Source organism: Microtus pennsylvanicus, chromosome X (assembly GCF_037038515.1).
Source record: "Microtus pennsylvanicus isolate mMicPen1 chromosome X, mMicPen1.hap1, whole genome shotgun sequence".
NCBI lineage: Eukaryota > Metazoa > Chordata > Mammalia > Rodentia > Cricetidae > Microtus > Microtus pennsylvanicus.
Genome location: NC_134601.1, coordinates 122,241,711 through 122,254,632, shown reverse-complemented (window position 1 = coordinate 122,254,632; position 12,922 = coordinate 122,241,711). Strand labels below are relative to the sequence as shown.

Below are 12,922 nucleotides of genomic sequence, written 5' to 3'. Positions count from 1 at the left end.
GAAGATGTTAAGAAGAAACTCCAAACATCTTAGCAGATTTCAATAGCATTAATAATAAGCAGGCCGTGAAGTTGTTCGGGGGAGGTGAGTTGCATGCACCTTCCCTACATACCAGACAGGCGCCAGGCAAAGCCAGGGCTCTGGGCCAAAGGGCCTCTGGTTTTGAACACCTCTCCACTCTCAGGCCGCACTTAGTTTGCTGAGGTGTTGAGTGGTTGGTCTCGAAGTTGCTCAAGTGAAAAGGCTACTCTTTCAGCAAGCCCTTTTATCATAAAGTTGTTCACTGGAATGTTCCCCTTTTCAGATATAAATGAGTGTGCTCTGAATACCCATGTGTGCAGCCTCCATGCCAATTGCCTCAATACCCCAGGATCCTTCAAGTGCAAATGCAAGCAGGGATATAGGGGCAATGGACTTCAGTGCTCTGGTAAGTAGCATTTGGTCATGGCACTTTGCTATCTGGGCCCCCCAAAGCATTCTTTCCAGAACCCCCCACCGTGTGTGTGTGTGTGTATGTCTGTGTGTGTGTATGTCTCTGTGTGTGTTTGTGTGTGTGTGTGTGTGTATGTCTGTGTGTGTGTGTATGTCTCTGTGTGTGTGTATGTCTCTGTGTGTGTGTGTGTCTGTGTGTGTTTGTGTGTGTGTGTGTGTATGTCTGTGTGTGTGTGTGTCTGTGTGTGTTTGTGTGTGTGTGTATGTCTGTGTGTGTGTGTATGTCTCTGTGTGTGTGTGTGTGTGTATGTCTGTGTGTGTGTGTGTATGTCTCTGTGTGTGTGTATGTCTCTGTGTGTGTGTGTCTGTGTGTTTGTGTGTGTGTCTGTGTGTGTGTATGTCTGTGTGTGTGTGTGTATGTCTCTGTGTGTGTGTGTCTGTGTGTTTGTGTGTGTGTGTGTCTGTGTGTGTGTCTGTGTGTTTGTGTGTGTGTCTGTGTGTGTGTATGTCTGTGTGTGTGTGTATGTCTCTGTGTGTGTGTGTCTGTGTGTTTGTGTGTGTGTGTGTGTGTCTGTGTGTGTGTGTGTCTGTGTGTTTGTGTGTGTGTCTGTGTGTGTATGTCTGTGTGTGTGTGTGTATGTCTCTGTGTGTGTGTGTCTGTGTGTTTGTGTGTGTGTGTGTGTGTGTGTGTATGTCTGTGTGTGTGTGTGTATGTCTGTGTGTGTGTGTCAATCACCCTTGTGTCTTTTCCTAGTTGGGCTGTACTCCTGAGACTCACAAAAGTTATAGACACAGAACTGAAAGATCCTGGGCTGGGATGTAGCTCAATTAATAGAGTACCTAACCTATACAAAGCCTTGCCCCCAGGACTGAATAAACGCGCAGGGTAATCCCAGCACTTGCAAGAGGTGGAGGCAGGAGGCTCAAACATTCAAGGTCAGCCTCTAATACGTAATGATTTTGAGCCCAGACTGGGACACAGGAGACCCTGTCGCAAAAACAAATAAATCCTAGGAGGAAAACACACACACGCAAAGGCAATACATCTTATTTTTCTGGTCACAACATACTTTCGTCAGGATTTTTTTCAGAATATCAAACAAGACAAACTAGGATTTGTTCTTGTCATTTCTTCTTGTCATCCTAAAGCCTATGTTCTTGTGTGTGTGTGTGTGTGTGTGTGTGTGTGTGTGTGTGTGTAGAACAACCAATGAACTCTTTAATGACAGAAAGTTTAAACTATAAATGTATAAGTCAGATGTCCAACTAGAAAATATCACAGTTGTTAACCTGGAATAACAGGAAAAGCTATTTCCCATGAGTACTTTGTATAAAGAGATGCTTCAGAAGATTTCTTACTTGCGGTGGGGACCCAGGCCAACTGAGATTCCACCATCTTATGGTACTTGGGTATTAACTCAAGCCCTTAGGATATTTCGCACCCTGGAAAGAGGCACAGGCAATTAGATACTACCTCTTACTACTTCAACTTGGAAGTGGCAGACTTCAAGGGCCAAAATGATGATGATGATGATGATGATGATGATGATGATGATGATGATGATGATGTTAGCAGTAGTAATGGTGATGATTGGTGATGGTGGCAATGAATACTAGGAACCCCAGGGAGTACCTGAAATACCTGCCAGGACAAGCTATCTACGCTCACAGTGCATGCCATCCTCTGGTAAACAGAGTCCTACAGTGTTTAAAGCCAACCAGTCAGTATGACTCATGCCTGTACTCCCAACACTTAAGAGGTGGGGGCAGGAGGATAAAGACTTCAAGGTCATCCTTGGCTACCCAGGGAGTTTGACCTGGGCTTCATAAGATCAAGAAGAATAGCTGTAATAATTATAAAATAATTAGTAATAATAATAATACCAGCAACTACTAGATTTATCCTTCTTGTAACCCTGGCTAGACTTATAACTAGACTTGTTTTTGTTTTGCTTTGTTTTGTTGTATTTTTGTTTGGTTGGTTGGTTTTGATTTTATTATTGTTACTTTTTATTGTGTGTGTGTGTGTGTGTGTGTGTGCACGTGCATGGTGTTTGTGGGAGCATGCATACCACAGCATGCATGTGGAGGTCAGGGGAAACTTTCTGGACTCAGTTCTTTCCAACCACCTTTTTGTGGACTCTGGAGATCAACCCAGGATTGTGCATCAAGAGCCTCTACAGAGCTGAGCCACCTCACTGGCCTTGTTTGTTTGTTTACTTTTTTCCTTATTTGTTTTGAAATAAGGTCTTATAATGTAGTTTGGGCTGCCTGATACTCACCTTCTTTGACTCACTGTCCTTCCCCTACTGTGCCTTCTGGAACCCCAAATAAACCACCTATACCCAAATCCTTCTTTGAGGATGTGCCAAAGGTAGCTCAAACTAAGACTAATACATTTCTGAGAAGTTTGTCTTGGGGTTGAAATGAGATGACGTATGGAGAAAGCTTCATCAGGCTGGCCACATAATAGACGCTCAGTAAAGTTTGCTGTGGTTAGTATTGTTATTAGTGTCATCTCAACCCCCTGTTGAGGGCCAGATGTTCTACTGTGAAATTGTATAAAGATAATTGCAAAAGTGCCATGCAGGAAAACAGGAGCCCCAAGAAAATAACTGTTTCTTTAAAAGGGCAATTCACCTCTACATGACGATCTCCTAACTTCCATGGCTAAGAATTGAAGAATTAGGAATAACTGCCTAGAGGGGCCATGGATGTAGCTCAGTTGGGGTAGAGTGCTTGCCTAGCATGCCTAAGGCTCTGAGTTCCATCCCCAGTACTCCATAAACTGGGCGTAGTAGCACACGCTTGTGATCCCAGAACTGAGGAAATAGAAGCATAATTAAAAGGTCTGGTTATCCTTGGCTACATGGTAGGTTTGAGACCACCTTGGACTATATGAGGTCCTATCTGAAAGAGGGAGAGGGAGCAGGAGGGAGGAAGGGGAAGGGAGGGAAGGGAGAGAGAGAAAGAGAGAAAGAGAGAGAGTTTAATGAGGTAGCACAATTGTATGGCATTGTTTGCAGCCCCTGCTTTCTGTACTGTAGCCAAGTGCATTAAAATTATAAATCAACACAAGCATTTCTTGTGTCAAACAAACTTCTAATTTTTAGCACCCATGTGCACAGCTTTCGGAATAAGATTAATTTAGCTTGACTCCTAGCGCCTTGACTTCATACCTGTGGACTGAGAACAAGTATTTGGCTGCCAATGGCTCAGTTTCCACATGTGCAAAAATAGGTATAGCAGCATTTATCCCTTAATATTGTTTAATACTAAATGAAATAATAGTTACAGTATAAACAAATGTCCACATATTGTGCTAACCATAAGCCCAGAATATAACACTGGAAAATATGTTTGATTATTTTTCATGGTATCTTTGAGTGTTTTTGTTTGTTTTAATTTATATGTTTGGAACAGAATCTCTCTTATTCCCAGTCGGCCATAAACTTCTTGTGTAGCTAGGGATCATACTGAACTTTCGAACCTCCTGCTTGGATTACAGACATGTGCCAACACACCCAATTCATTCAGTGCTGGGGAGCAAAGCCAAGACTTTATACATGCTAAGCAAGTATGCTCGCAAGTGAGCTACATTCCCAGACCTGGTTTAAAGATTAGTACTTTTAAGTTTTAAATTTCTGTTTATTGTTTGCATGCACCTGAAATGTGGCACGGGGTGAACATGCCCTGATGCAAGTGTGGCAGTCAGAGAACAATCTTGTGGCGGCAGTGCCCTTCATTTGCATTTGTGTGGGGCCTGGGGATTAAAGTCGGGTTGCCAAGCTTGTGAGGCAAGAGCTTTTACCCATGGAGCCACCTTGCTGGCCCTAATATGTTTCTTTAATCATTCATGAGCTGAAAAGACAAGTCAGTGGGTAAAATGCTTGGCATACAAGCCTGAGGACCTGAGTTCAGATCCCCAGAACTCTCATTAAAGTTAGAAATAGTAGACATATATCTGTACTATAGTAAGCTAGGAAACTGAAGACAGGACACTTACCAGAAACTCTCAGGCCAGCTAGCCTGGCATATTCAGTGGCAAACAACAAGAGACCCTGTCTCAAACAAGGTGGAAGGAGAGGAAAGGCACCTGATGTTCTACTATAACCTCCACACACGTCATGGCATGCTTATGTCCACATTCATACATGTGAACACACACACACACACACACACAAAGAGATATTTTAAAAACGAAATTTTCTAAAAACACTAATCACTTATTTTTAACATCAGTTTGACTTCTTCGTAGAACAGGGACATATATCCTTGAATCACAGATCTCAAGGAATGTGAGACAGTCTAGAGAAAAAGAACTGTTAGCCTTAACATAGAAATAAGCCCATCGTGGACATGGTAGAAAATAGAAGGAATTCTTGTGCTTTGCTCTCAAGTCCTCACTCTGCTGCTAGCTAACCAAGCGCCCATGGACAAGTCACTAATTCACCCATCTACAAAACTACAGCATCCACCTAAGCAGCCCCTTTCTGCCTCTGAGTTCTTTTACACTAGCTAGTATTTCCCCATTACCAAAGTCTAGCTCTGGCCTTTCTCTTGGCTCCATGGTCTTTATCATCGACCCTGAACGTATTCAGGTAAGACACACAGTGTAGTGTAGAGACAGCTGGGGTTTAGCTCAGAATAACATGAGGCACTATTGGGGCTAAGAATGGGCAATGGCCAAAAGGGCAGTCAAGGAGGAAAATGCTTTCACAGGGTCAGAGTGGACAATGTACTAAAGGACCAGTTGGGTTGGCCAGCATGTTAAAGTAAATTACGTGCTTTTTGGTTGTGAGCCTAGCCTTTAGTGGCTGAGCCATCTCTCCAGTGTGTGCTTTTAAAAAAAAAAAACAGTCTCAGGGACAGAGTGAAAATGCCATAATGAAAACCAATTATTTGCTGGGCAGTGGTGGCACGTGCCTTTAATCCCTGGACTCGAGAGACAGAGGCAGGGGGATCCCTGTGAGTTCAAGGCCAACCAGATCTTCAGTTCCAGGACAGCCAAAGAAAGCTATACAAAAAAAAAAACAAAAAAACAAAACAAAAAAAAACCTCTGGACTAGAGTGTCCTTCCGAGGGGTGTTTTCCTCTCCAGCTGATCAGAAGGCCCCTTTTGAAGTAACTCTTAGGAGAAGGGACAAGAATGATTCTTTGTTCTTTATCAGAAAGCCTCCTGGAGGGTAAGAATCTTGGAATCTTTCTGGCAAATTAGAAAGTAGTGACTCCGCCCAGAACCGGTCAGACCCCATTTTGTAGCCAAATTTTAAAGACAGGCAATTCTGACACTTACCCCTTCTTTTGTCTATCAGTGCTTTTCACTTGAGAAGTTGGTATGTTGCCAGGGACACAGGAAGTACAGCTAGAAGTGGCCCAGCAATGATGACTATCAAGCCTGATAATTTTTAAATTTATTTTCTTTATTCTTTGGCAATTTCATATATGTATCTAGTAGATTTTGGTCATTTTTTGACCCTGCCCCCCATAGCCTCTCATCCCATTCCTGCTGAACCCCTTTATCTGGTCTCCCTCCTAGTTTCAGTCTGTTGTTGTCGTTGCTTTGTTTTTTCTTAGGGGAAGGGTGGTAGCTGACTGAGTTTAACTAATTAGAGGTGCTTGCATGAGCATGGGATGGAGGTAGTTACTGAAGCATGGGCAGTTTACCAATATCTACACCATTGAAGAAAATGACACACACTCCCCCAATAACCATCAACTGCCAACACCTCTTCAGGAAGATGGAGCCTCATAAGGCCCTCCTCCATCTGTAATGGAATATTGATAGGCTCCATCTTGTGCAGGTTACCATAGCTACCGTGAGTTCGTAAGTGCAATAGCCATGTCATGTCCGGAGGACAGTGTTTCACGGCATCCATCCCCTCTTCCATGATGCTCCCTGAGATTTGGACGGGGTGTTATAGAGGTCTTATCTGGGGCTGGAAGCACTTTGACACTTCTAAAATGGTTGATTGTTCAAGCATGAGTTCAATCAAATGCCTAGTCTCCTGTCTTACTTTTTGGTTTAGTTATTCCTGAAAATTCTGTGAAGGAAATCCTCAGAGGACCTGGGACCATCAAAGATCGAATCAAGAAGTTACTGGCTCACAAGCACAATATGAAGAAAAAGGTGAAGCTTAAAAATGTCACCCCAAGACCCACCACTACACGTACCCCTAAGGTTAACTTGCCTTTCAGCTCTGAAGAGAGCATTTCCAGGGGTGGGAATTCTGATGGAGAACAAAAAAGGAAGGAAGAGAAAAAGAGACAGGGACTTGAGGAAGAGAAAAGAGACGAAGTCCTAAAGAACGAGGTAGAAGAGGAGCGAAACCTTCGAGGAGATGTGTTTTGTAAGTATTGCTTTTGTTATTCTTGCATTCTACAAAAACAAACATAATTCCTCATGCCAAATCAACAAACAAGAGTAAACAATTCCTGCCTTAAGAAAGATGGCTTAGCTTCCTTTTGGTGTACTGAGTCTGAAACATGCAAACTTTTTATATAAAAAAATGCTTAATACAATCACTTTATTATATCACAAATAAAAACATCACACAGCAATTTTGAGGAGGCCACTCAAACATTCGTATAGTCCGAAACTCTATACACTTATCATGGCCATTCTGAAGCTGTGGCATATCACTTGGGGTTTCACTACCAATTACGTTTTTATTCACATAGCCGCCACAAAAAAAAGAAAAAAGAAAAAACATAACAGAGTTAAAACTAGGACAAAATAGCTTTACATCCTCTCTTTCATGACTCATGTGTCATTTCTCATCACTTGTCCTTTCGCCTGTATTCTGTCCTTCTCTTCACCTAATATTACCCTTTCTTGGTCTTATTTCTAAATACTATACTATACCCATACTTACGTCTGTTGACATATATACATATATACACATATAGACATATATACATTTGGGATTAGGATCAGCATATGAAGAAGAACATGTGATTAAATGTTTTTAAACTAGAAAAAGGAGAAGATTTTGGCCCTTAAGTGCTTAGAAACAAGGGCCTAGGTAAGATCTAGAGAATTTTTCCATGGGTTTTAAATGGGAACTACTGTTCTGGAAAACAGGAGGGTAAGTCCTGTCCTATACCCTTACTTGGGTGCTTCCGGTCTGGCACAGCCCCTCCCTGCCAACACCCAGAAAGCATAGCTGTATGGCCACCAGACTTTTCATGCAGGATACCCACCAAATCAGAGACCTTCATCACCAGATCTCCCAAACACTCCCTTTTTACTTCTTTTTTAAAAGGTTTTATTTTTCCTTTGAGACAGGATCTCTCTATGTAGTCTTGGCTGGCCTGAAATTCCCTATGTAGACTAGGCTGGCCTTGAACTCAGATATCTGCCTACCTCTGTTTCCAAGTACTGGGATTAAAGATGTGTGCCACCATACCCAGCATCTGAAAAGTTTTTATGATGCCCATTGTGGTGAAGAGGCAGAGGCAGGGATCTCTGTGAGTTTGAGGACACCCTGGTCTACAGAGTGAGTTCCAGGACAGCCAGGGATATTTAAAAAAAACAAACAAACAAACCCTTGTCTCAGATAAAATGATTTTCTGAGCCTATATAAATTATACAAATGAAATTTCATACATGTATAGAATATATTTTTGTCATATTATGCTCTCTTGTCCCATTTTTACTCCTGCTGATCCCCTACCTCTTCCCAACTAGTCTCCTTCTTATTCTCATATCTTTTTTTTTGTAACCTGTTATGCATCTGAGTTTCTTCTCAGGGGAGATATAAACAACCCCTCCTTATAAGACCCCAACAATAGCACAAAGGATGATTGGACTATAGTCTATCCTGGGTAACCAATGAGTTTGTTGGGCTTACTTACTAAGCGTGAGCGATGGGCTGCTTACAGGAGTGAGTGACCCCAAAGCAGCCACACTACCATTCAGTCTTATCTCTGCACGATGACAACTGCCCCACCTGCAACCTGTATACTCTATCAAGACCGCTGGGCATGCAGTTAGGGCAAAATTATATACAAACGCTAGGGAGGTGTAGGAAGGAGCAGCTGGAAACTCAGGTGAGGGTCCAATGACCCCCCTCCACCTTCTCCTTCTATGGGGGAACATCAACAGTCACTAGAGGGAAGATGAAGGGATTGTTATAGGAGCAACTTACTAACCAGTGGTGAAGCCACTGGAGAAAATGTCTCTCCCTCTCCCCTCTCCCAGTGACTGTTAACTGTCAATAGAACCTCAGGAAGTGGTGAGGCCTTGTGAGTCCCTCTCACCTCACTTTTTTTTATTTATTGAAGGCACTTTTCAAAGGCTCACTGTATGGAAAGAGACTATCACAGCTGTACGTTTATGATTTTAAAAGCCAAAATAGCCAGGCCTGCTGATGTCCACCTTTGGTCCCAGCATATAGGAGGCAGAGATAGGCATATCTCTCTGCATTTAAGGCTACGCTGGTCTGCATAATGAGATTTTGTGTCAAAAGGAATTTTAAGCCAAAATACAAAGATTACAGAAGCAGCAAAACACTACAACACAGATCTTGGTTTTTCTGCATGAAATGGTTGCCTGATACACCTGTTTGCTATATCCTTGCTGCAAAGGTTGCTGTACAGAACCCACCATAGGTCTCAACCCCTCCAAAACAGTTTGTGTGTTAACCCCAAATCCCCACACTGAGACGCAATTTCCTACTTTCTGGGTACTCTGTTTTATCTTGTATTCATGGCTGTGTGACTAGTGAGCACATACACAAAAACCAAGTGGAATTAATCAAGGACTAGGCAGACACGGGCTCATCTAGGTCAGAAACAGTAGACCAGTCACACAATCCCCCTTACTAAGGAAAATTTCAAGAAAATGGGTTTCCAAAACCTGGTGAGAAAGGGTGAGTCCGGAGTGTGAACGTTGCACTCTCTCGAGGGAACTTCTAAAAAACACTCTTCCAGGGGAGGAAACTGGGTGAGAACTGGTAGGGAGGAGGAGATCTAACCCGTTTTTGCCATCATACTCCATGACAAAACCTTCTAGGTTCTGACACTAAGTTCACTCTTTGGTGCATGTGGGAGTTTGGGTTATTTCTTAACTAATCAAGGTTCTTTATCAGCTAAGGTAAATGAAGCAGAGGATTTGGATCTGGTTTACGTCCAAAGAAAAGAACTAAATTCCAAACTGGAACACAAAGGTAATGATTTTTAAAAAAATAAGAAAAAAAAGCCACAGCTCTCCTCTCAAAGAGAATAAATGATGAGTAACCCCGGCCTAGGTACAGAGATTTCAGGGGCCTCAACCATCAGGTTTCGGTGTAGCAACAGTTTCCTGATGTTTACGGTAAAGAACAAAGGTCACAAATCAAATCATTTTTCAGACGCAATGATCAGAACACCAGGTTGATAGGTTCCGGCCAAGTGGGGGAACCTCTGTTATAGACCCCAGACGCTATCTGATGACATTTTAGCTTTGGGGCTGACAGAATCTGGGAGTCTGCTAAGTTAATACATCTCAGAAGGATTCACCTGATAGTCACAAGGATGTCAGGTCAGACATGGAGGCTGGCAATGAATGAGCTTTAGGGGCTAAAAATAGCGCAAACGTAAATTTGAATCCACATCTTCAGTCACTGAAGTAGCCTTTGGTTTGGCTCCTTTCCGGAACTTTTGTTCACAGTAACTAATGCTTCTTTCTAAGTATTCTATAATTTAAAACAGTAGCAGACTCAAGGAAAGGAGCTGACATGAGATCACCCTTCAGGAAGACCTTTCTTAGATGCGCCATGAAGTGGGAGAGATCTTTCAACTCTGGAGAAAATAGCATCATGGCTACAGGGACCCTGAAGGAAGAAAGAGCCTTCCCTTAAAGCTGGAGAACAAAGGGGATTTCCGACTCTTAGAGGTTTGGGAGCTGGGAAGTCCAGCTTCACCCTGCATGATGTAGCTGAGGCTGGCCTACACGCCAGCCTGGAGACAGGCACTAGATAGCTCTATCAACTTACCTTGCGAGGGGGAGGGGCTTCAAGAACACAGCACAGCATACTTTCTCAGCCCCTGGGAGGGAGAGAAAAGCAGCTAGAGAGTCCGTGCTCACTCCTGCATCATCTTTCATTTCCCGAAATTACTGCTTCAGTGTAAGCAACCAAGAGAAACTTCGCTACACCACGGGGAGCAGAACCAGTGTGTGTTACTCTCCCTGGGGAGACATGAGTAAACAAATATTCATTCTCTCTAGAGGTGGCACTAATAACAGACCAAAGTAACCTTCCCACCCGTCTAAGTTGGTAAAACAACGAGCTTTTGAGGCTTACTTCAAAGAAGTATGAGTGAATGAGAAATAGTGTATCACTGAAAGGTCCCATTTCAGCAAAGATGATGATGACGTCACTAAAGCTGCATCATGGAGCCCTGCCTTTTTTCAGCTCCTGTCTGCTCTAGTGTCTCCCAAGACTATGTGCAGCTGAAGGGAGGGGGTCAAGTGGGAGTAGGTGGCTGGAATCCTAGGTGAGAGTCCAGTGACCCTCTCCCACTACTAAGGACTGTTAATGACTCTATTACTAATGCTATAGACCTACTCATCACTGTATTGTTCTGTTTATTTTGTTGTCATAACTACAGGACCAAGTACTCTGTAGGTTAGCTCAGCATCCTTTCCTCCATGATAAAAGATGGTTATAGCAGGCCAGAAGGAAATCCCTTTACCCCTAACCACCGGTGTTTAAATAGTAGGTCATTTTTAAAGGTTTTTATTATCATATGTTAATTATACATAATGAGTTTCATTAGGACATTTTATACATGCTTATAAAGTATTTTGATCATTTTCATCCCTATTGCCTGATTCTATTCCTCTTCCCAACTAGTTCCTACTCTACTTGTTAGAGCCTAGATCATGGGTCTGCCCCTTTTAAGAAGCTGATCCCATTAAGATGCCGGTCAGGCACTGTAAGAGGCCAGATCTCACAGGCATATATCCCTGAAGCTCTCCCTCTGGGTCAGAGTTATGATGCCATGCTGTGTTGTTTGCCTAACAGCCAATAAAGTACAGTCTTACCCAGGACCTAACTCTTCCATGTTCTTTATCACATAGGCTATGCTGAATTGGACTTCATGGTATGAAACTTCCTATCAGTTAAGAAAAACATAAAAGCCAAACTAGCCCCTTTCTCCAAAGTGTCTCTCTCCCTCTCCCTTCCCCCTCTCGTTTTTTGAAACATGATTTCTCTGTGTAGCTCTGGCTGTCTGGGAACTTGCTTTGCAGACCAGGCTGGTCTTGAACTCACAGAGATCTGCCTGCCTCTGACTCCAGAGTTCTGGAATTACAAAGGTCTGCCACCACTGCCACCACTACCAGGCACCCAAGGGGGCTTCTCTAAAGACTTCTGCTCCTCTGGACATCCCACCCACATGCTGCCATGGCTGCTATGTCTCTTGTACTTTAGGGTGCCTCCTTTTTTCTTGTCCTTTTGGGTTTTTGTTTGTTCTTGTTTTTCGAGACAAGTCTGTCTGTGTAGTCCTGGTTGTCCTTGGACTCACTCTACAGACCTGGCTGGCTTCAAACTCACAGAGATCCAGCCGCCTCTGCCTCCTGAGTGCTGGGATGTGTGCTAGGCCATCTCTCTTAACGGAACTCCTCTCCAGGTTCTAAAAGAGAGCCCCTTTCCCATTAAGATGCCCATCACGCTGCCTCTGATAGGCTATCCTGTCCCCCGCCAATGCTGCCCCACCCCAAAGCCAAACCTGGCCTCTGCAAAATGGACAATCACGGATCTCAGCCTGATCTAGGTTCAGGCTCAGTTCCAGCATTCAGTATCTGTGGAGCCTGGATAAGCCACATAGGAGTTTTAGATTTATTGAGGGTCCAATGACAGATATTTTCAATAATCAAATAAGATGACATGGCTTTGTGGGGAAAAAAGGCAAATTACAACGAGTCGAGAAAAAGCAAAACTTATGGGCCATCAAGATGGATCAGAAGGTCAAAGCATCTGCCACCAAACCTGACGACCTGATTTTGTTTTAATACCAGGTTGGTCTAACATGATCACCCACACCTTTAATGCCAGCATTCTGGAGGCAGCGACAAGTGGGCTTATATAGTGGGAAACCATTATGCTCTATGTAGTGAGATTCAGCCAGTCAGGGCTACACTGGAGAGAAAGGGGGCTGCCTTAGCTTTAAATCAGAAACGTCTTGGTCTTTGCCCTCTTTCACAGTGCTCTGTCCTGGTTATCTTACATCGTGAGTCAGCACACTCTTCTGTGGTAAGGGCCAGAGAGCAAATACGTGAGGTTTTGTAAGCCATATGGTCTCTGGAGCGCATAGCTTCCTTTGTCCTTATAGAGTAAAGGAACAAGTAGACAGTAGGCTAAAGTGCTGGCTTGCAGACCTCTGCTTTACATAAAAGTTCCAAACCAGTACCCAGCACTAGCTGACTCCGCTCATATTCCTTTGTTATGTCTGCACTACACAGTCATTCTGCCATCACAGCAAACAAACAAACAAACAAATACAA

At 43.3% G+C, this 12,922-nt stretch overlaps 1 protein-coding gene across 6 annotated transcripts in view; it reads left to right on the top strand.

The window, feature by feature from the left end:
- Egfl6 (EGF like domain multiple 6) overlaps nucleotides 1-12,922 on the top strand; it is a 58,631-nt gene that overhangs the window by 37,285 nt on the left and 8,424 nt on the right. For 3 of the 6 annotated variants that reach the window (XM_075958117.1, XM_075958121.1, XM_075958118.1), the window contains 3 exons: nucleotides 305-427; nucleotides 6,462-6,782; nucleotides 9,525-9,602. In XM_075958117.1, coding sequence (XP_075814232.1) covers nucleotides 305-427; nucleotides 6,462-6,782; nucleotides 9,525-9,602 — 522 coding nt within the window. The remainder of the gene's footprint in view (nucleotides 1-304; nucleotides 428-6,461; nucleotides 6,783-9,524; nucleotides 9,603-12,922) is intronic. The other 3 variants (XM_075958119.1, XM_075958123.1, XM_075958120.1) reach the window with 1 other exon arrangement.